Source organism: Achroia grisella, unplaced genomic scaffold (assembly GCF_030625045.1).
Source record: "Achroia grisella isolate CSIRO2021 unplaced genomic scaffold, CSIRO_AGI_Agris_v1 utg808, whole genome shotgun sequence".
NCBI classification, from domain to species: Eukaryota; Metazoa; Arthropoda; class Insecta; order Lepidoptera; family Pyralidae; genus Achroia; species Achroia grisella.
The window spans coordinates 191,183-216,411 of NW_026713029.1; the positions used below are offsets into that span (position 1 = coordinate 191,183).

At 30.9% G+C, this 25,229-nt stretch overlaps 1 protein-coding gene across 3 annotated transcripts; it reads right to left on the minus strand.

Annotated features, from left to right (window-relative positions):
* Positions 1-1,866: 1,866 nt before the first annotated feature.
* On the minus strand, positions 1,867-21,827 carry LOC131851881 (probable peroxisomal acyl-coenzyme A oxidase 1). 3 transcript variants are annotated; one of them, XM_059202446.1, is made up of 14 exons: positions 21,675-21,827; positions 13,467-13,645; positions 11,566-11,722; positions 10,080-10,248; positions 9,175-9,298; positions 8,512-8,756; positions 7,916-8,076; positions 6,497-6,659; positions 5,745-5,935; positions 5,170-5,319; positions 4,512-4,617; positions 3,104-3,256; positions 2,556-2,672; positions 1,867-2,082 (listed from the first exon to the last, which is right to left on the minus strand). In XM_059202446.1, the coding sequence occupies exons 2-14, from the start codon at positions 13,585-13,587 to the stop codon at positions 1,936-1,938; spliced, it is 2,004 nt and encodes a 667-aa protein (XP_059058429.1). In that variant the 5' UTR covers positions 13,588-13,645; positions 21,675-21,827; the 3' UTR covers positions 1,867-1,935. The 3 variants fall into 3 exon arrangements, with proteins under 3 accessions (XP_059058429.1, XP_059058431.1, XP_059058430.1); XM_059202448.1 differs by having other exon boundaries at positions 21,646-21,827; XM_059202447.1 differs by having other exon boundaries at positions 21,604-21,827.
* Positions 21,828-25,229: the final 3,402 nt, after the last annotated feature.

Consider the following 25,229-nt stretch of genomic DNA (forward strand, 5'->3'; position numbering starts at 1 on the left):
ACGCCACTTATCACCAATAATGTTCATTTCCATTTCTTCTGTTTTTGTTTATTACTATTTCCAGTTACTTCCGTTTTACTACGTGCCCGTGACGCCCATTTTACCATGGGGGCGTTGCTATATGACAGACCCACATGAAAAACAAGTTTTAACATTACACTTCAAATAAATGTTATAGATAGCTTTTGTAATCTTTTACAAAATAATTCAATGAAATTGCAAATATTTCCTATATGATAATAAATGATTAAAAATAAACATTAAATCATTTACCTACTAAAATGATAACATTTACCTAATTATGATTTCGTTTATCATTTGTATTTTCGTATTAGTGAAATATTGTATCCTAATTATAGATTGTAATAGATAATAATTTAAAATATAACAGGTGTAAAGTACTTGCCTTTCTTTGTAACGTACCTATATCTTATATATAACATTGTGACACGAATTACAATATTAGTTACCATACTCCTTCGAAGCGGCTTGAGCGATTTTTATGTCATTTTATATGCATATTCAGTAGATCTGAGAATTGTCTAGTATATATTTTTCATACCCCTAAGTGATAAAGGTTGTCCACCCCTAACATTTTCTTTTTGATTTTTTGTAGAAATTTTTATAATGTGGCATTATAATAATAGTGAAAATTTTGGGTTGTATATGTAAAAAGTACATATACAACCCTAAATTTTCACACTTCTATCACCAACCCCTATTTTTGAAATGCAGTGTCAGCTAGTAATAATTATAAATTAAAATTTAGAATTATTTTGTATTGGATATTAATTCAGACATGTATTTAGTATCTACAAGTAAACACCTAATAGCCAGCAAACGATCCATGCGGTGAAGTTTTCTAGGTATAAACAAAAATGAAGCTATCGGATCAAACTATAATGCTCTGTGAACTGCGACCCAACAGAGTATAACGATGATCAATGGGGTCATAGGCCTCACCACTTGATTATTTAATATGTTCAATATAGAGAATATCAAACAATTATCCAATGTTTCAAATTGTAGGCGTACATACAGAGAATAGAAAAAAAAAACGGCACCCGATACTTGACATAACCAAAGCTCAACTAACTAGCAGAAAAGAATAGGTATCCCAAGTAAATCAATCAATACCTAATAACTACACGCAGGTGTTCATATAATTTATCGATGACATCATAATTAATGTAGGCCTATGTGCGTTAACAAAAGTCAATAATTATCCACTAATTTATCATGTAATTATTTACCTATAATAATTAACATGTTGAAGACCGCATATTAAAATCTTATTTCTTAGGGACCGGGATTTTTTTTATTGTTAACTACCTTCCAATAATATTTATTAAATATGTTTTTAGTGTACAATAATTTGAGGTAAACTTTATTTAACCCCTAGATTTATATCAATTAAAATGCCCACAGGTAATCATTACAATGTACCTATTTCATTTTATAACAGAAAGATGGCTCTTCTCTATAGCAAATACTACGCTTATACCAAATCTGATGTCCATTGCTTGAACTATTACCAATGCAATATACGTATATCTGTTTTACAAGATAATAATAACCCTTATTTATCTACACAGCGCCCTCTAGTCCCAAGATAAGCAAAGCTTGTGTTATGCTTACTAGATAACCGATTTTTAATATATACAAAGTAGAAAACACCCAGACTGATACAACAATTATACTCACGAATACAAATTTTTGCTTCGTGAGAGGAATTAAAGCCATGACCATCGGAAGTAAGATGACCGCTAGATCACAAATCGCCGTTTCGTTTATTATAAAGGTATAGGGAAACATTAATAAAACAATATCAGTATATATTTGTATATTTTATTAATTAATATTTTTTAAATAAGTATTTATAAAAGAATCATATCCCATATACATCTACCTCGTATATACAATTAAGTTATTAATTTACAGCTTAGACTTCTCAATGAACGGCTTGATGTACTTGTGGAAGGAGCTGTTCACCGGCTCCTGGTTCAGAGGACTCTTCATGGCTTCCTCAAACAGACGCTCGTAGACGCGGCCGTCGTACGCGCCCAACGTGGAGTTCAGGATCTAATTGTAACAAGTAATATAAACAATAATTAATTTACTGTTTCCTTTATTATTTAATGCTTTTGTGTATATACTACCATGTATGTGACACACACGCACATATATACTCTTTACCTCTTTGGTAAAATTGAGAAATATTATTTGTCTTTGCTATTAATTGTCTATAGTCTTACTGAATGTCAAACATAACCATAATAAATTCATTTATTATTATTATTATTAACAAAATTAAAATAAAAGATCAAGTGAACGCTGCAGTTTATTTTGTATTTCTTTAACGCAATAAAATGATGTTTCATTTATTGCATATATATTTAGTGTTAGTAACGTTTTGTTTTAATGTATAATTTTAAAAAATTGTGAGAAATTTCATACTTTTCAGTCAATTTTCAGTAAGAAGTGGTACAAAGTATTTGCACCACGTAATAATATATAGATTATTACTATTATTGTATTATTTATTGTACACATACCTCATCCCTGACGTCGAATGAGTCAACAAGACCGACAGCATTCGGTCTGATGACTGCCAGCAGCTGCTCGTATCTCTGTCGTTGCCAGACCAAGTCGTTCTTCGTTATCGAAGAATGCTATAACAAAAATAACATTGAATAATTAAATCATTCCTAAAGATTGAAAAGCACAATATGTATCTGATATATGAGATCTCTTTTCAAATAAGTTGGTAAATAATTATGTTGTTTGAAATAAAATACGGATTAACAATACAAACTACAAACGTATGATATTTTAATCCTCAAGAATTTCAACCCATTATTACATTAACCAACCGATCATCTTATTTCCAACCCATTTATTAAGGAAGTATTAAGATAGGAATCGGATCGGATCGGATCGGTCGGAACCCTTAGTAGTGATGATCTAGCCTCCGATCTAAATATTTGTAGTCTCACACATCGTTGTGGTAGAGGAATTAATCCAAATAATACAAAATTATTAACTAATCAAGTAGCAATTACTGTTAAGTGGCTAGTAAACAACTATTCAAAATATTACTCACCACCAAGAGGTCTCCTCCCTTCTCCAGGGTCCAGTATGTAAGGTACAGCTCGGCAAGCTGTTGCAGCACTAATGCCAGAGGCGCGGAAATTGTTGACGATAACTTCTGCACTTCAGTAAAGAATACCTCGCACAGGATGGCACGGCAGTGAGCCTGTAAATTTAACATTATTACCATTACTTCAAATTATCGATGAATTTGTATGATAGAAAACTAAGGGCCCGCCCCAGTACCCAAAGTTTTGAACACCCGGGAGTAGTCTCAGGGTAATAGTAGTATTGATATAATATACAGCCTAAATCACTCTGTAATCATTTACCTTTCAAACAGTGAAAGAATTTCTAAAATTGGTGCAGTAGTTTCGTTTTCGTTTATTTTTTCCATTACAAAATCCATTTTTTTTTACTCCTTATAACATTACTACCTATATATAACCCTGGACATACACAATGCTCCCAAATAAAATATAGCTAAACATTTTTTTTATACAACACACTGTACATAGGTACAGTATAATGAAATACAACACTTCGTCGGTTAAATAGAAAAATGGCAGTATTCAAAATGTACATTTTTGTTTTGTCCTGTAGAAAGCAATTAAAGTTTTTAAATTTATTTAAATTATTTTTCCCTGTAAAGTTTTAATTTTCCACAGAAGTATTATATATCATTTTAAAAATATTTAGATAATGATTAAGACGGCGTTGTTAATTTAATTGACTTATATAAAAGGAGGCAATTCTAGCTTCTAATTTTGATGATATTTTTCTATTTATACGACGACTTGAATTTTACATTCTAGTAAACACGTCAGCCACCCTACAACCAATGTAAACAGCCATAATCGTAACGTATACATATGTTTGTACTATCGATCGATCCCATGACCATCAGGAGGTGGGGACAGTGTGTTAAAACACCACACCTGTAAGGTCGTCTTTATTGACATATATACATGTATTATAGTTTGTCAAGGGCTGTTAAAGATAAAATTACTTTGTAGTGAGTAATTTCACATTGCAGTCAAAAACAAATGCAACAGCCCATACAGTAATATCATTATAATATACTAGCTGTGCCCGTGGTTTCACCCGCGTAAAATTTATAGCCTATATGTTATTCTGATGTATAAGCATATTATATATATTATAAACATATTGTATAGTATATTTCAAAGTAACATTACCATAAAATCCTTCAATAGTTTTGCATAAAAGTGTAACTAAAATCCATCCATCCTTCCACACTTTCAAACTTCCGCGTTTATTATACATACTAGTAACATTTATTGTACAAATCTTAATATTTATAAATTTGCGATTTATGAATTTATGGCGAAATATCCTTCGCAATGTAAGTCATACAGATTATAAATAATCAGTACAATAATATTATAATTAGAACATACATCACTGGCGTTGACGAGCTGCACGGAAGCCAGATTCCAGGAGTCTTCGTAATCATGGCCTTCCTTCTGGTGTCTCTGAATAGCCTCGTAAGCTTCCTTGATTTTTCTAGAAAAAAGAACAAAAAATAATGTTAGTTCTTAAAAATGTACTATAAACTTTTCAAATCCTTTTCTCCCTCTATTTCTTGTTTTTTTTTCTTCTTTTTTGTTTATTTTTCTTCTTTTGTTTATTTTTCACTTGTCTAGAATATGAGTTCAGTACCAATTCCAATTCTAAACTACCACCTAATTTGGACGACATTTCCGTTTAAATTCCTAACTAAAGTCTGTTGATGATATACAGTCGGTTAATAGTCAAGTTTCAAAAGTGTCAAAGAGACGAATATACTCGTAGACTCCGAATGACTAATTTCGTTACTTCCCCCCACTCTTTTCGAGATGCTGCCGATCTCGTAGCAATAAACCGACTGTATATCACCAGCCTCAGTTTCCGATGACGAATTTTCAACTTTAACAATATATTTTTGTTGTAATTTATCTATCTACCAATCTATATAAGAAAAGCAAAAAAACATAATCAGAGATATAACGGTAGTCTGCTCCTTTCTACTTTGGATTTATATATTCTGGTATATCAGTTATATAAAAAAACTCTTACCCAGCAGCCACAGCTTGGAAGCCAGCAATAATTCCCTCAGGTGTGTTGTCCCATTTACGGCCGCTGTTGTTGAGGTAGTTGAGCAAATAGGCCACTGTTGGTGTCAAAGCTGTGCCGTCCACCGCTTGCTTCCATGCCTTGACTAAGTATCTGTAAATTATTGAGATTATTTAAATAAAAATTAATTCTTTACAAGTCACGTCATCTAAACTCTGTAATTTGCTGCCAGACAACTTATAGAAATGTTTAAATAATTTTTATATCTAATGATATAAAAAAATATATATACAGAATAATCATACACGCGGACAACGCTGCGGATTTCCGCTAGTAGTTACATAGTATAAAATAAAGTTGTTGCTGGTGTCTGTACGTTTACATTTTTTAAAATACGTAACAGATTTAATGCATTTTTCAGAAATAAAGTGAGTGACTCATATTATTGTACAGAAAAGGTTATATAATATTAAGAAATTCAAAGATTTGGAGTGCACCCGTGGAAAGCCGGAGCTCACTAGAAATAAAGTAATGAAATGTAATGAAAATAAAGATAAAGTAATGAAAATCGAAATTACCTAGCGGTCTGCAACATCATGACGGTGTATTCACCCTCGTAGGTGACCGTGGCGGTGACGAGACCGTAGATGATGGGAAGGTTAGAGGACAACATGAAACCATGTCCACCGCAAGCCAGCCGGCACTGCTCCACACAGGCGCTAGCGTCGCGACTGCAGACGGCCTTCAAGCAGCACGCAATAGCGTGGAGCTAAAAGAAAAAAATAAAATTGAATCTATTAAAACTCACAACAATGAGCACGACCACGACATAGATAATTGAAGAAATAATACTAACAAAATAGAAATATATAACAATACGTATTTAAGATCTTAGAAAAATATAGTCTCTCCATAATACCACAACAACGAAAATATTATTTCCAAAAGTAAGAGAAGGAAACCGAATACAGTGAATAAATTTTAATAAAGAACACAACATTTTCTGACAATTCAATAGTAGTAGTCACAGTAAATTCTGTGATATTCACAACACAAGTCCTTTTATATCAGTCAACGAAAGTTGTTTATAATCAATTAGATGAAACATCTTGTTTATTAATTCTAGGCGTAATAATCACAGAGTGTAAATATCATTAGTTATGAGAAAAACTATACCTAATAAAGATTGTAGAAACAATAATATTTTAATGGCAAGGGATTATTAGTAATGGGGACTAATACTTAGGATAGTCTGCGCAGACGAATGTACTATTTTATTAACATATGTAACTTTTTTTTTGGTTGAATTCGAAATTTGATAACTTCTTACCTCTGGCAGCTGATCCAATTTTCCTTGTCCCAAATCGGCGACAACTTTAGAGTAGGTGTCCCACAGCCAGGTACCAGTTATCCTGAAGGCATGACTGGTTGCGATAGCGATGAACAGCTTGTGCTGTTGCGTCACGTAGTCTATGATCTGTGGTTCAGGTTGACTGGAACGAATAAATTAGAGGTTGACATACAAACCAATACTATACACGATTTTATATGTAAATCCTTTATGTTTCATTATTTCTATTATTTTATATTGTATTCTACCATTCTTTTTCCTTTATCTGCTGTTCTTTCTGTACTTATGAAATATACTATTTGTTCCCTAAAACCACTGTCTTTTCATAATTATATTTACCAACTAATACAGTCGGTCCCTTTGCTCACAAATACATTATTGCATCATTACACAAATGTAATCTCTTTTATAATTACTCTCTCTTTATTACTATCTCTTTATTTACTTTTGAAAATTATACTAATTTATTTATATGGAGAAAAACTAGCAACAAAATTTTATTATAATTGTTTAATAAAATATAGATAATATATATAGATGATAGTAAAATTTTTAGCCAATAAAAATGTGCTACATTGTTAACAATATTACTTAGCCTAGTTTTTTATTAAAATTCTACGTTTTTTGTCTACCCGTAATTACGTTACTACTAAATACCACTCGAGTATTAAAACACGTGTTCTAAGTGCTAAGATGCCCTTTGGTCCACCGTCATGGAACAAATGCCATCTTATAATAGCGTTTGTTTTGTTTTTGCTCGATGACTTTCCCACGATTTAGTTCTATGGCTGGATACCCACATGTATATGTACAATTATGCGTAACTCTTTGCATCGCGTGCAACATCCAACATGAAATGTATTACACTGTCATGAGCCGTTCATTGAGTTACAAACGACGAGGTATAATTATGTAAAGTTAAATTAATTAATGTAACGAAATCGCTTATTAAGTACTCCTCACTAATAAATTTGTGTAAACTTGAATACATGATCTTGAATATATATCATGTATATTTTCATGCCAGATACTTTGGTAGATAAGTATACAGATTAGAGCAAACAAAAACCATATCTATGTTTACTTAAGGACATTTCAACGAGTCGATTTCATCTAGAAGTGTAAGTCAAGTTATATTTTTCATTTTATTAACATAAATGTAAGTTATATCACTAATATATTATCTATCTAAAGCAATATACTTTTTGGTTGTAATGATTAAAATTAAAAAAATACTGAAGTAATTTGAATAATCCTTTCAACTAAAAAAAGCTACATCGTCAGCAAGTAACATAGAATCTACTGTATTTACATAAAATATAATATTTCCCTCTCATGTAAAACTAGGGGATCATTCGAATTACTAATAAAATTATTTTTATCGTATTCATAACTCACTCGGGTTTCGGCTTGGACTGATGCCTGACGGCAGAGTACCGGACGGCAATGGTGGCAGCCCTGCCAATCTCGTAAGCGGCGTCAGCGACAATCATCACTCGGATGAGCACCATGGTTCCATATGTCAACTTGTCGCTCTTAGACTTCACGTATGTTCCGTCCTGAAAATGATTCAGACTTGTATTACCAGTCGTAATGAACTACGTAGACTACGACGCAAGTTAGAAATGTATGAGACCGCCGGATACGCGGTAGAATGTTAACGCGACCACCCGACCAACCAATGGCGCTAGATTCTTACCCATTAAAAAAACACCGTGTGGTTTTTTTAATGCGTAAAAATCCCACACACCCCCTAGTCACTCCTCTAACGAAGGTATAGTCTTTTAAAAAGGCAAAATGGAAATCTAAAAATGATGAAGATAGAGAAGATTTTTATCATTGTTTCAAGAAAATTTGGCAAATATTATTTACCACGTTTGACATCTTTAAAAGCAACTCTAATGCAATCAATTGTTGTTCCTTTATTTCTTAGGTAATTAAATATTAGGTAAGATTCTATGTAAAATTTTGTACAATCAAAACTTCACCCGTACCTTCAAAACCTGTGAATTTTTCATCAACATGCAATTCCTAGGTATTCTGAAGTTTTGGAATCCCAGGAATCCATTGTTGGCAGTTTGGAAACCTAATTTGGGCCCAATTTCTCCTACTTTGACACCGGGCAGTGGTACGTGGGTTTCCAAGTCTCTGATCTGCACGAAGAAGGGGTGGACACCGTAGCACTGGCCCTTGCTGTAGAGTTGGGCGACGACGATGCAGTGGTTTGCAGTTTGAGCCACTAAAAATGATTGAACATGATCAAAACATTATTACCGTACATTAAATTACTATAGAAATACTACGATCATACTATAAAATGTTCTTTAAAATAATATATTTACTTTTACTTTTACTTTTCGATCTGTTAATAATGCTATTGATTGAAAAAAATGAACACCTTTATATTGTTCATCGTAATATTCTGAAAATTAGAGAAATATGTATTTATTATCATTTTATATTTAATGTTGCTCAAATTCCATTAAGACAGTCATAGTTTAGAAATAATCATAACGTACGATTAATATTTTCGACTATTTTTTTAATGTCACTAAATATGCTAAATTCTGTATTATATGTAAATGAATCTGTCTTTTCAGTAAATATATATATATACGTGCAAACTAAGTAAATCATAGTAAAAATGTATAACTTACAGCCACCAGGCCACCATTTGTAAGACGTGATTGTTGGGCTGTTAATGATGAACTCCTCAGTTTTGGGATCATAGGTGGCAGTTGTCTCAAGACCTCTGAGGAAAGTTCCGTGACCAAGCTCCGTCTGTAATGTAACATGAATCTATATTATAATCTGAATACAAAAAATATGCCTATGTAATAATTTCTCCAGATTCTTTACGAGCAAACTCTATAGGGTTTACTTTTCTAAACCAATTCAGGACATTATATCTCACACTATATAATACGAGATATATAAAAAAGACTGAGTACTCTAACAACTCATCAATTCTTATTTAAAATTATGTCATTGTCATCAATCTTAGCCTATCCGTTTCCGGTTTCGTCATCCTAAAGGATCCGATATAGCGTATCAAGCCTTTCAGTATTTGCTACTATTATACCCTGGTATCATAAATATCCACGTGATCTTTCACGAGAAACTTTGGCAATTTGATCAAGAATTAATCTGGTATTTAATTCTTTATAAGTTTGAGACGATGAGTTGATCGAACTGATTTAATTCATTCTTACGAAAGTGGATGAAAAAATTCTTGCAACAACATGTTGATGCATCGTCAGCATGTATTAATAACAATGCAATCTGATTGGCTATATCCTCAACAAAACAATGAAACATAACCTTTAGCTCGTTATTCAGTTATTCATTTCGCAGACCCTTCACTAAAGAAATAATTTCTTGTTTAAGTTGCTATAGATACAGTATAGATAGTAGCTTTCTTGCTGCCTAAATATTTACATATTTAAGTCTGATTTCATTATCAATTAGTTAATGAATAGGACAGGTAATAAATATACATACAGATGTCAGACATATAATTAAAACCCATACACCTTAAACTCAATTGTAACATGTACTATACCTGTGCGTACGTTCCCACGATCTGCAATGACAGCGCCTTCGGTAACCACTCCGACATTTGTTCGGGGGAGGCCTGGCCGAATATTGTTGGCACAAACATGCCCATGTGCAACATAAACGGAGATATATCTTTAACGATACCGCTTTGAATTCGGTACATATTCGATGGTCTGTAAATAAAAATATACGCTTCAATCCACTGTATGGTGACAAATTCAAATGTTTGGTCAATTTAAGATATATAAACATTAGATATTCAAACGATTATATGACGTGACCCCTGTCACGTCATATAATCGTATTTTATACCGATGTCATATTAAAGATAATGACGGATATAGCTATCGCGATGATCTGCAAGCGGATAATACGGATTTAAAAATTAAAAACATACATATTTAGATTACAGCGTTTTTTACCTTTATTGATAACTTTAATTTAAAACTTATCGTAGCATATCATTTGTTCTGACATCATAATGTGTTGACAACTGGTCTTGTTCCAGCACATAGTATACAACATTTTTTTAAATTAGACATTTAAGCTATTTTTGAAATCTATTTTCGAAATATTGAAAATTTTGTATTAAACCGACTATGTAATCATCTACTTTAAAATAAAATAGTTAATATTCTATAGATGATACTATAGATTTTCAAAGCCGATTTTCTAGAAATCTCAACAAGAAGTAAATTTTCACAAATTGTTATTCTAATTTTGACTTTAATCTATATAAAGTAATGCATAATACATAGGTACAGATACACACAAATATAACAAATCTTATCAGTTGATAAATATATCAATTATAATTACAAATTATCGGCTTTACCTAAGCAACATAAACCAAAACAATTTGTTGTTTGTTGTAAAGAAAGTAAATTTTAATATCCACCTGTTTCAGTATTAAATGCTATAGTAACTATAATGATGGCAAACTCATGGACATTATTTACCGAGATAGACTTTGTACAATGCATTTGCATGGATAACTCAGACTCGCCTATTTAAGACGGTAAGAAAGCTGTGTTTTTGTTTAAGGGCTGAGATCAAGGTAAAGTTAAAAGATATTACAGATTAAGGAAGAACGACATCTTAGTCCTCCAGTATGACAACGTATGAGTTATACTACTCATGAGTAATGCCTTGGGTGTCGTGATAACGTGATGTCCGAGGTGCAGTTCATATATAATATATATATGTACATACTCGTAGGTCACGTAATCAATTTAATACTTCTTGATGAAACTGGTTTACCTATCACGGCTAAACCTGTATACATGAACATCTCTACGAATCATTACTTAAGGTGACGATCATGAGTTGCTATTTTTGAGGACTGAGTTATCAAAACTCCAACTTTACGTAGTCTGGTGATATTCAATATGTGCGTTTTTTAGGACTAAATTATCATGATTTCGTTGACTTATAATTTTACTGCCAAGTATAGTAAATAGTATATAAAATGCTAAGATACTGTTACTTACTTGTAGGCATCGAATGACGAGTGTCTGAGCGCATGCTCTTTCAAAACCTCGACCATCAGGACGGTCTTCCTTACAGCATTCTCGTATCTCTCCTTGTGACTTAAATACTCCTCTGGTACTTTGTCCCTTATGTCTTTGATTTGCAGCACCATTTCCTCTGAAAATATCGGATTGAAAATCAGAAATTGATTCACTAGATACCAATAATTTACGTCGGGACGTAACCTGTTTACCTTTCTAGTCATGTTTTCAAAATATTACTAGAAGAAACGGATTCGGTGGTTTAAGGGTTTAGACACTTGCTTACTTTCGATGGTCACAGTTTCGATCCCATCATATAACAAAACATTTGTATTATTGTCATATAAGTAATAATAATAATAATAATTTATATAATCTATCGGTTAACTAGTATTAAAAAAAAAATCAAGCTACAATTTGCGATGATATCACGGAACAAAATATACATAGGCATAAAAAATTTTAATAAAATGCATATATATTAATAGAATATTCATATGCTACATTCTCTACATACGGTAACAAACAAATAATATAATGTACTCTAATATTTACAATATTTCTTATAAGTTAATACGAGGTAAGTAAAATTTATTCAGATACGAAAATATTATGTCTGTAAAAAATAGTTAGCTATTAATATTATTAGAATATCCTACTTTTAGATATTTAGTTATAAAATTGATGGTATAACAATTTTTATTGGTCTTAAGGATCTTTAATGAATTTTCGACAACACATTTTCGTTTCTTGTTATACCTATATAATGTGTCAATTGTATTTCAGATTTTTGGTTCACTTTCCATCAAAAGTTGAAAACTACCGTATTAAGAAAATAAGAACCGATTTTGGTAAATTTAAATGAGCTTTTGTCGTAATAATATCCGATGTCGTAATAAAACGAGCTCGAGATTTAGAAGTCTATTTTAAAGGAAATGGAAGTATTTATTCAATTTCTTATTTCTTTAAAAATTAAACAAAACAAATCTAGCTTCTCATATACTCTAGTTTCTATAATATTATATTCAAATAGAGAGACAAAATCGCAATATAAAGATAGTCCTTTACCATTTTGGCTAAGAATTCTAAAACTTGCAGGATATGTTTATAGATTTCTGTGATTTCCATGATTAAGAGATCATCAATTTGGATTTCTTTAAGAACCATTTTGAAAAACATTAATTTCTGATTTGTTTTATACTTTTTTCAATTCTGATTTCAATAATCCTTTTTTCTAATATTATTAATATTTTAGGCAATTTTATTTAAAACAAAAATAGAATTTTCACTCCTTACTTAAACATACAAAAAAACTACTTGTCATATGAAGCGACCGAATAAATTTACTTAGTAAGTAGGTATTCGGACAGATTACCGCAGTTCCAAGTTTATTTAAATTTTATAGTTCGTGGTTTGTCTAGTTCTTAAGTTCTATTTCTTATGTTTCAACGGTATTACCGTTGCCATGGAATATAGCATTACACATATTGTCCTGAATTTTATTTCATTTAGGCATAGTAAGAAAAAGTAGATAATAATACAAATATATAATAAATAACTATATATATATTACTTAAGAGAATCTCTCTCTGCTCTATATGACAGCTGACTAAAATTTATTTCACCTTGTCAAATTTTAATATTTTGCATTTTGTATTTTACTGCGAATGTATAAAACGTTAAAAATGATACTTCTATTTTGTATAAGTTAATATGTTTGTACTACAAATTACACACAAAGTTTAACTTTCACCATTACTTCTTTATATCTTATATTATTATTAATTATACCAAATATTAAAATGTGATATATGCTTAAAAATTAATAGAATACGATACATCACATAATAGTATTATAGTACTACTACTACTATACTCACCAACTTCCTTCCTCTCCTTGGTGGCTTGTTCTCCTCCATCGATGATGTGTACCAATTCGGTCACGTTGAAGGTGCAGGCTTTCCTCTCCTTCACCAGATCGGGATTGACTTCTTTGCTCATTTTGTATTTCTCTATTTATGTATTCTTGTTACTTAACACACGTTTGCACCGCTCCAACCTACAATTCACAATGTCTTAACATAATCGATTTTCCTTCTATTAATTATTTATTATTTTAGCGTGATAAAACGATAACAGATAACATGTCATTACAGATAGTTATATTACCTACTACAAATTGTTCTATTAAGATATTTTTTTTTTTATTAATAGTATACACAATGACAAAAAGTACATATAGTTATCTGTAGATGGTATCTTACCAACATCCGCATTCAAATAGGCAATGTTGTGCATTATCTATATAGTAACTAACAGGTTATAGTAAAATAGCCCCCTGAAACAAGACTATATGACCATACCTTTTCTATATCAAGTATTTCTAAGGTACTATATGTACAACAAATGTACATGATAGGTGTAGGTACACACACACGTATACATATTACAATAAACACACATGTAACAAACAAATTAATGTATGCAATATTTATGAGAAAGAAAAGAAATGTGAACATTTTCTTTCTCTTTGTTTTAATAAAGTACAAATACAATTAGAAGTATCTATCTAGAAGTATATACTATATCACGCAAGACATGACAAAAATTTTATAGTTACGAGGAGAACTTCCGTCAACAATAAACATCATTCTATATGTACACGACCTTTGACTGAATGTTAAATGCTTACAGTAATAGTGTACAAAAATATTATAATATTAATAAAAACCCTTGGAATCGTTCCATATGGTCTAGTAAGTAAGGTACATAACCTTAGGAGCTATACATGAATAACGTTACATAAAGTTCGATTCCTTGCTCTCCCGCTCATTCTTGTCACATTTATAAGACTCTCTTCCCTAATCTGATATTACTTAATTTACGATTTTACACTTAGAAATTATTAATTATTTAGGTACCATTGGACATTTTTAATATTTTGTATGGTCTTGTCATTTGCAGGGTGCGATAAAACTGTGAATCATACGATACCTCATTCATCAAACTTAAATAAGCCGTTTGATCGAACGGCCGGCTTGAGGTATTCAAATACGTACACGTGTACCTACGTAACATGTTACAAACAATACATTCCTTTTTAAACAATTAACACTAATCCGTAATCAAAAATAAATTAATTAAATAATAGAATTGATTAAAAAATTATTATTGCAATAAAACTGAAGCACTTTTTAATTGTAACATATTTTTAATCCACCATACATTCTATAGATATGCTAGTTGTAAGCTAAAATAAACAGGAAATTTGCCAAATACACTTTTAAACAAATGTTTTACAACTTACTACTACTTCCTACCAACTATCGCCCTCCAATCGATCCCCATCCAAATCAATCAGGAATCGAAATTACGACGGCCTGAGCCGAGGTTCGAACCTAGTAATGCCCTAAGACTAAAGTCGTATCCGTCGGGCGGAGTTGGCCTTCAGCCGTCCTTCCGCAAGTTTGGAGTGCCATATACACTCGCCTCCTAGTATCCGGTGAAGCTGTAAAGCCCAACTGCGACCAACAGCATTAGAGTAGTACGAAAAAATACCAAACTGAGCAGTTTCGAACTCATATCCGAATTGAATTTTAACCACTACACTACAACGCTAACAATTATCTCTGCAACTATGTTTTAGATTATTTATAAACAAGACTTCTGACCCTATCTTAGCTACAGACTTTAAATATCTAGCACAACAATTCGTCAACTATATTAGGTGAGTAGTAATTTAAAATTTAAATTTTCTGTTACTTTTAACAATGTAGGTAAACAAACTAGTGAATACCAATCTATTACCTAAGCAAATTAGGCAATCGTGGATTTATGTAAAATCACTAATATATTGTAATATCGGATCACAATATATCAGAAATTTAACGGCCTCGATAGCCTAACGGTTTAGCATAATTACTTAATTAATTATTAACATTATGATCTGCAAAAGTAATTTATGTATTTCTATCAGTTGAAATCATAACAGCTTAGCTTGGAATTACATTATTCTAAACAGTATTGAATCAACTATATAACTAATTGATTCCGTATAACCCTTTAATGTAAATCTATTGGTATAAGATAAACACAAAATTTTAAGAAGAGTGTACCACAATAGATCAATGAGAACTACACCTATATTAGTTAATCCGTTTCTAAGATAATACTAACGCAAAGACAAACAGAAAAAATACTAATTACCATAATTTAGAGTTATAAAATCTTCTAATAATAATTTCTCACACATATCTTCCATGTGTAGGAAGCGAACTATGATATCTGACTCTAATGATATTCCACCAAATATTTTATAAAACTTAAATTATCTATTATTTTTTATTATATAAAGATAAAGTAAAATTCCACGCGGACGAAGTCGCGGGAGCAGCTAGTAATAAATATAGGTATCTATCGGTCGTTTAGTGTCCATAGTGCAAACTCTAAACAATAAAAAATAGTTGCATTTTTATTATATAATAAAAAATAATAGATAATTTAAGTTTTATGAAATATTTGGTGGAATTTCATTAGAGTCTGAACATAGTTTTGATTTTACAATAGTAATAATAGTCTATGATAATTTACGCAGGACCATCTTATCCCCAAAATAGTACAAGCTTTGTTTAAAGTTTGCACTATGGACATTAAACGACCGATAGATACCTATATTTATTACTAGCTGTTCCCGCGACTTATCCGCGTGGAATTTTACTTTATATTTCTAAAATAAAAGTAGCCTATGTTACTCCACATCAGCAAAAATTGTTTCAGCCATTTCAGAGATTAGCCAGAACAAACAGACAGATAAAAATTGAAAAGAATGTTATTTTGGTATATGTACCGTATTTATATTCTATATGCATGTAGTAAATAACGGTTATTTCAATATTACAATTTTATTTATATGTATAAACTACAAGAGGTACTTCACAATTTCAGGTAGTAGTCACGAGAACATATGGTACAAATCTTGGTGCAAAGTCAAATCCCAACAGTTAGTCTAATGCTTATCACCTTGAACAAATAATTGGACTCATACATCCTTGATTGCAAATCATTAATTTTTGTCATATCTTATCTTGAGCTACGATTACCTATTTTAAACACGATTGACGTTGTTCTAATTAAGATTGGCCTTCACGCCTTCATTTTACTTCTGATTCTAATTTATAACGTAAGCAGAGTCGAGAGCATGGCTAGTGTATTGTTAAAATGTCTGCAATGGTTTTAAATAAATAAAAAAAAATACATACACACACAAAGAAATCGTAAGTAACAAATTTAATAGATATAATAAAAAATTAATAATTAGTTTTTTAAATAAGCCTACTTATCAACATTGATATAATTTAACACATACGGTATCATAAAAGTTTTGTAAAAATAATCATAAGTGTCTGTTGAATTATGTGTAATATATCACGTAACTGAAAACAGTTGCTTCTCTCTATTATGTATATATAATATGCAACTGCCTCGGTGGTCTAGCGGTGTGTTACATCGCTTTAGTTCCTATGGTTGATGGTTCAATTCCTCGCACGATACTAACAATTGTATTCTTGAGTAAGATTGTGTGTATCAATCTGGATATTTTCTATGTATTTACATCAGTTGTTTAGCTTGTTTAAATTGTCCAAGGGTATTATTATTATCATTATATAAAACAATGTACATATATATAATAAACCAGTTAATTTCAGAACCTCTTAACAAGAGTTTCTTCCGTTAACAATATCTTAGAACACAAAATAAGTTTATAATTAATTCTGTATAAACAAAAACATGTTGAATTATGCATTCACAGTTATTAATTGACAAGTATAAGAGTATTACCAGTACTTATTGACATTCATCATTGAACATGGGACACAGTTCAACAGAAAAGTAAATTATTCTCTGCACCATCTATAGTTGAATGACGATACATGCCGCATAGTGTCAAGTCCGTCAATTATTAGGCATATTTCGCGGACTTTAACTCTTGTGTTGTGTACATTAAAACTACAAAATAGACTAGCTGTTCCGGCAAACTTTGTTTTGTCATGTAAATCCAAGTAGTATTATCGCATTTAAAAAATAGGGGTTGATGTTAGTAGGAAGGAAATTTAGGGTTGTATATATTTTTAATGGCAAGTAATAACAAAAAATTAAAAATATTCGCCTAAAAATAACAAATATTGTGGTGGACCACCCTTATCACTTAGGGTATGAAAAATAGTTTACGTTGTATTCTCAGACCTACGAAACACACACAAGATTTCATAAGAATCGGGCAAGCCGTTTCAGAGGAGTTTTGTTACTGATACAGTAACATGACAATTTTATATATTAGATAAATAAGTCTCAACACACACTGACTTATATTTGATATACGTATATAGTGATGCTGTATTCACGCTTTTTTGACGTCACCGCACTTGCGAGCGCAAGTTACAGTATCAAGTCAGAAGTTATCATAACATTTATGTTTGTTACATATTAGATTACGAATATAATAATTGTATGTTCTATTCAAAACAAGTAAAAACACAAAACAATTTTATATTAAAACAATATATAAGCACACCTCTTCTACTATGTCGCTGATTCTTTTTTATTGTGTCAGTAAATGTTAGGATTAGTGTCTCAATGTTTACATGAAAAAATAAATTGGAATAACGTACGAATGAGGTAAAAAAATTGTTAAAGAATCCACTCCACTCCACATGAAAATCGATAAAATTACAAAAAATATTCTCATTGCATATGCTGCTACTTAAATATATGCTACTTTAATTTCTATAGATATGATTTTACTAAAGAAATATTTTGTTAAAAAAGATTAGGGTGGGCTATATATTGAAGTTATTTTTAAGTAAATTCGTACTAAAGTGTAGAAATATTAGAGAATTTTATTTATAACCCCGTTTATTAGAAATTTCTCATTATTTACAGGTGCAACACTAGTAATGACTGCGAATGCATCCAATTAATACACACATACACAATCAAAATCACTAAAAATGTAAAGACGTAGTTTAATACAATGTTATTAAACTACGTCTATACATTTTTAGTGCTTTTCTAATTCGAATATTTAATAGTATTAGAAATTAATGGAACTACATAGTCATAGTATGATGAGAATATCCAGTTATCTCCTCTATATTTATTTAAATTATGAACTCTTTATAAATAAGGAGTATCGCTTACTCCTATATGTATAAAGAGATTTTTGTCTAATAATTACTTTTGTTTAGTTTTAGTATATACTTTTATATATACGTATACATTTTACATACAAAAACAATCTATTACTATTTGATGGTAACCAATTAACGCTGGAAATCTGTATTTGATGTCATTAATTATTTTTTATTGTTGATAGCGAATATTCGCGTTTAAACTGAACATACAAACTTTTCAACTATTACTAATTTGATACTAAATAGGTATATAAATATTATCTGTTTTAGACATATTATTAACCGTAATCATTGATCATTATGTCAGATACAAATCATTAATTATTACGTCACATGTCTTGCTGTCTGTGATTGTGGAATGACTCGATTATGATGAATCTTTTACATACGGGTAGCCAGTAGCAGCAGCACACTAAGTAATTGTTTTCACTAAATTGTAGGTACAATACTTCAATTGGGACTTATTAAAGGTATTTTCTTCTATATAATATGCATTTAACTTTATTATTTTGGTATTTGTTATTATTTGCTTTTCTTGTTCTTTTTTTATAAACAATCTATTTGATATAATACTTTATATACTGCGGTGAGTACCGTCATTATTATGTTGTGATGTGTGTTGTAACAAAATCTACTCTATCCTATTATTGATATGACATGACCTTTATGAATTTCTAGTATTTGGTACTTAATATTCAGATAAATCTTAATTTTCTGCTTACAATTAAGTTAATTTAAATAAAAATTATATATATTCTATTCATGATGTAAAATTACTCCGATTATATGCCTAACTCCAATAGGCGTCTCAGTGTTTTTTTATTACATTATTATATCCGTAATGCTAGTCATGTCTATTTGACAAATAGTAACGACCAGCACTGTTTATTAGTAAAGCCGTCAGCGTGTTTGCCATTCAAGTCGTATAAAATAATAATCGTCATAAAAGTAAAAATGAATCCTAAATAGAGCGTGATAATGTTGATAATCTAAAAATTACAATATGAATGTTCAAAACGTATTAGGTTATAGGTTTATAAATGTATACCTGCTCAAATGGTTTAATGAGAACGCTCATGCCGGCTCTACGTTCTAATGCGCAAGTGGTGAAATCTAACATTATGTAGTAACAGTGTTATGCCATTTCGCCAAGAAAACACATTTCAAATTGTTTACTAAATATTGTAAATAATGTGTTAAATAATATTAATAATGTAAGTAGTGAGTAAGGCTTCTAATTCAATGAAATTTGGTAGTCACAGTCAACATCATGTTACAAGTGAAATTCCAAATTATTTATTCGTATTGGACATTTATTGTCATTGCACAATAATCTGTACGATGAAACTCTTGGGTGAAATATAGAATAAAGTTCGTTTTGTCCTGATTTAATAGATTTTATTGTGACAAAATGTAATATTAATCAAACGGGTGCGAAATTTCTTGAGAAATTATTTTGCTATTGACCTTATTTGTCTGTTACCTAGGAAATTAATTATGTAAGGAAACTATTAATATTTCAACTTTACATATCATTGATATAGAAATTATGAACGTACATATATATATAATAACATGTAGTATAATATATGCAATCGTTAGAAGGCGGTAATATTATGATAACATATAGAGACACCAATAAAAATCGCAGCGATAAGGAGTAAACTAACAAATTATAATATTACTAAGTTATTGCAAAACAGTAACCTATCTATTAGTGATTTATTTCCTCTTTGATAAGAGAAAGCGTAGTAATCTATGCAAGTACAAGTTGCATAAAAGTAGAGTTATACTAACTCTAATTATTCATTTCTGTTAAAAATATAACTAATTTTTCTTTTATACGAAATTAGCTGGACCTACTGTGATAGTTGCTAGTCTATTTTTATACTGTATCCTTAAATCTTTTAACTGTTATATCAATTAAGTATTTTATAAAATTGGGAACTCTTAATGATAAAAAAAATAACTGACGACGTTTCTCATGAAGTAGTCTTAATCGAAACCATATTTAATTACAATAATTAATAGGTACACATTCTTCTGATAAAAACGTATGTATCTAATCTTTTAGTCGATAACATTTTTTACATATTTTATATTGACTCATAGCGCTATTTTGGCGAAAATTCAATTTAACGGACAAAGTTCAGTGGCCGAGGTACCGACAGGTGTGTAGAAATTACCTTCCTACCATGCAGTAGCTCAATACTCAATTACAATTTTTACAAATAAGTAATTATTTATTTATTTATATTAGAAACATTAACGGTGTAATTGAAAATGTTACTGATCATATTGATTGTGCTATGCAAATTAATAATCTTCACGAATAATATTACTAAATAAATTTGCTGATAATCCAAATACATAATATTGTAAACGTATAAAAACTTTTCAAGGAATGAATGACACAAAATGTAAAATTCTACTCATAGCCATGATACACAAACACATTTTTATATCTACAAAATAGTTACTCATAAGCAATATATATATACATATATATAACACTTAAATTGAAAGTATCGATATGAAGATGTTATATCAATACTTTCAGTGCCTATCTCTACTATAATAATTATATATTTATCATTCTATTGAATTGTATATTTAAACAATGTTGAACTACAAAAATACATCAATTTTAATAGTCACGTACTTAGATAATTAAACTCGATTGCGAACGGATGTTTCCAACATCATTTTACTCTTGAATCGATACAAATCTATCGATTTAGCCGATTTTTAGACAGAGACCGGAAATCTTATTAATAGCATATCATCGTGTTATCGTTAAATCTTATCTCTATATTACAACACTTACGATACCAGTGTCATCTATTGTCAAGTAGGTACATTACTAAACTGTATAGAACAGGTCCTAATTGAAATCACCTTGCGTTAATCAACTGATGACTGATCGAAATAGTAGTAGAAATGTTATATAAATTTATGTATACATCGCACAACACTAGTTAGAACATATTGTATAATACGGTATTCACTTATTGACACATGTGCTCAATACAAACGATGCCAGTGGACTGACCGACTCTATTGAAAGATGAATAATGTTGTACGAAGCTCATCCATGATCTGCGTAATTTAACTTCGCCTAGTACACAGTACGTAATCTCCGCGCGGTAACATTGTACGGGTGACAGGTCACTAGAACGTAATTTGCGTAGGTTCACATAAATATTGATAATATCAGTTAAAATTATTGTAAAATTTTGAATAAACAAAAATAAAAAAAAATAATTCTGTATGTTTTTTTTTATAATACGCCTTTATAGTGGCCCATCGCGGCATCGCAAGGGTACCTGCATGACTTTGTGAGTTTTGTATATATAAATATATATATATATTTACTTAATAAAGCCTATACCCTATATTACTCTAGAAGTCTAGGATACTGAATATTTCCAACAGTAAGTGAATTTCTCAAATCAGCGGTTCTGAAGTTTCTTTTTCTCTTTTACAAAATTGCTCTCTATGTTCACAGTTCTATTTTTAGCACAGAGCCAGCAAACGAGAATGGTATTTGTTTGTAGCGACCATGTTAAGTCGACCTCCACGCGGTCCTCACTCGTAATCATCGTGGGTATTTCCAGGTAAATGCTACAAGTGTCAGTGATTGTCTATAGTCACTGACGAAATCATGCATTGTTAATATGTAAAAAAGTAAACGTAGATATTCATAGATAACTAACTAGTTAACTTAAGTTATATATTCACAGCAGGTACATTTAAATTGAATAGCAGGTTCAATGTCACGGTCAATGCTACGTCAACATACGCCTAAATCTGCTCATCTACACCATCTTCCGATACAGTCGTAATCATATGTATTTATATATTACGATGGCCTCGGTGGTGTAGCGGTTTAGCACACCACTTTACATCCGATGATCGCAGGTTCGATTACTCGCACGGTGCAAACATTGTATTCATGAGTATAATTGTTTGTATCGGTCTGGGTGTTTTCGATATATTATATATTACGTATGTATTTTAGACAAAATATCAGTTGTCTAGTACCCATAACACAAGGTCTGTTTACTGGTGGACTAGATGTCGCTGTGGTAATTGTCTAGAGTTATTTATATTATATTTGTATTTATTTATTTCAAAATTAATTTATTTAAGTATTTGATAAAGTATTTTATAGAAGTACCTACTGCTTCATGATTAAAAACAAATACATAATATTATGTACTAATACGTAAGTATTATTATATATTTGTTTTTAATCGGCCCAAAAATTTTCATTATCTAACATTTGATAACAAGTAGGTACAACTGCATTCTTAGAATGCAAACAAACACAAATTTTGTATATTCTATGAATATTTGTAGGTACACAAATTACATTACATTATATATTTTACAAGCAAACTCTTTTGAGTTCGTTTATTTGATAATTTTAAACGACATACAAACATAACAACATGCAACTGTAATCCCAGAAGGTAGTCAAGAGCATTGTCAAATGTCGATGTTCTGGTCAACACAATACTTGTCATGCAAATATTTGAATCATCCAGCAAGACAGACAGAGACCAGACAAGAGAGACAGAGGCGATCTTACCGGCGTTTTTCAAATTAATTTTTAGGTAGAAGAATCAGTCAGAAACTAAACGATCATGATCGAGTCAGAGTCAAAAACAAACAACCAAATTGCATTTAATAAATTCTTTTTGTTATATATTTTATGTGTATGAAATAAACTATTGACTTTCTTTAATTGGCACATATAGTTATTTTTTGGCGTGGAAACGCCACTACATTTCATATGTGGTTGTAGCCCACTCATGCATAAACGTAATATTTCCTTTGGAAAGTTGACATTCTGTCCTGAGGAGATAAAAACCATCGCTCCTAAGAATATCCTTCAATTATTGTTCCTGACGGGTCTAGCTAGCGAACTCTAATAATAGATCCAAGCTTCTAACAATAGCCCAAATCGCTCAATGAAAAAATTCAAAAAAATCGATGTCGACAGATTTTAACTCGTGACCTTTTGAGTATAATTCTTGGTAGTAAAACACTAGACCATAACTTCTTATTATTATATTTAATAATAATAAGTTCAATCTAATTGATCTTGATATAAAAGCAAGCGGATTTAAAATAATACTATTATAATAAAATATAATATACTTACGCAGGGAAAAGATTAAACATACAGCATACAAATATACTGCTAAATATCATCAAAACAACCATTATTTAAAGTCAATAATTACACCCCAGTGAGAGGCATTTCACGCCGGCCTCACAACTACTTGTATACAAGACACAAATCCGGTCGCACACGAATTACTATTCTCAGTAATACCACGTAACACTATGTTGAACTGTATCGCCAAACACAACACCAGCTACTACCATTACACCGCATACGAAGCCTGGCCCTTCGAATCGTAGACAGGTTTTTAACATAATATAACTAGGTGGGGAAACAGTTGGCAATAATTGCGTTTAATGGTCCAAGCGCCTCTGGAATATAACCTCTCTGGAAACCATTGGATTATTTCTTGATTAATTCGCCAAACCTGAGTACTCTTAGAATTAATGAATGAATTAGTTCATCATATTTTCCTCTACGGGTTCAACATCCTTCATAATTATATATTCATATATTGAAAAAACATAATTAATTTACATGCATTACATACATAGCTAATTAATTAATTTCCACATTAATTAAACGTTTCCAATATTTCATCAAAAGAAAAATATCGACTGGAGATGTCTTTGTCATTACATAGTATAAAACAACGTCGCTGTCGCTGTCTGTTCGTCCCTATGTATGCTTAAATCTTTAAAACTACGCTACGGATTTTGAAGCGGTTTTATTTTATAAATAGATTCAAAAGGAAGGTTTATATATATAATACATGTACACCCATGCGAAGCCGGAGCGAGTAGCTAGTGTATAATAAGAAGAAAAATAATAATATCTCAGGACAATTCACACAGCGACGTCTAGTTATAAATTAAGTAGAGCATGTGTTATGGGTATTACACAACTGATATAATTACGTAGATACTTATTTTGTTAATACATACATATCTAATAGACATAGAAAACACCCAAACAATGATACTCATGAACACAAATGTTAGCACTGTGAAATCGAACCCGCGACTATCGCAATTAAAACGAGGTGCTAAACCGCTGGACCACCGAGGCCGTAAATCCTGGAAGCTGAAAATGAAACGATGGACAATCAGCTGTATCTTCAGTTGATCCGTAATAAGCAGGAATACTCTTGTGCGTAATTTAAATATCGATATCGTAAGTCACCCATACATTAGTTCTAACAGCGTCTAAATATCGGGAGGTCGCGAGAAAGATAAAAATAGTATCGTGTTAAATAATAACTTGTACTATTATACCAATAAATAAAAACATAACAATAAAGTCCAATTTCCAGCGAAGCG

Excerpts from the sequence above, each read along its gene's own strand:
- LOC131851881 (XM_059202446.1), bottom strand. The coding sequence starts at position 13,587 with ATGAGCAAAGAAGTCAATCCCGATCTGGTGAAGGAGAGGAAAGCCTGC. Across the intron at positions 9,299-10,079 it reads TCGTGGGAACGTACGCACAG|ACGGAGCTTGGTCACGGAAC; the intron begins GTATAGTACATG and ends GTTACATTACAG. Across the intron at positions 6,660-7,915 it reads CAGTCCAAGCCGAAACCCGA|TCAACCTGAACCACAGATCA; the intron begins GTGAGTTATGAA and ends TATTCGTTCCAG.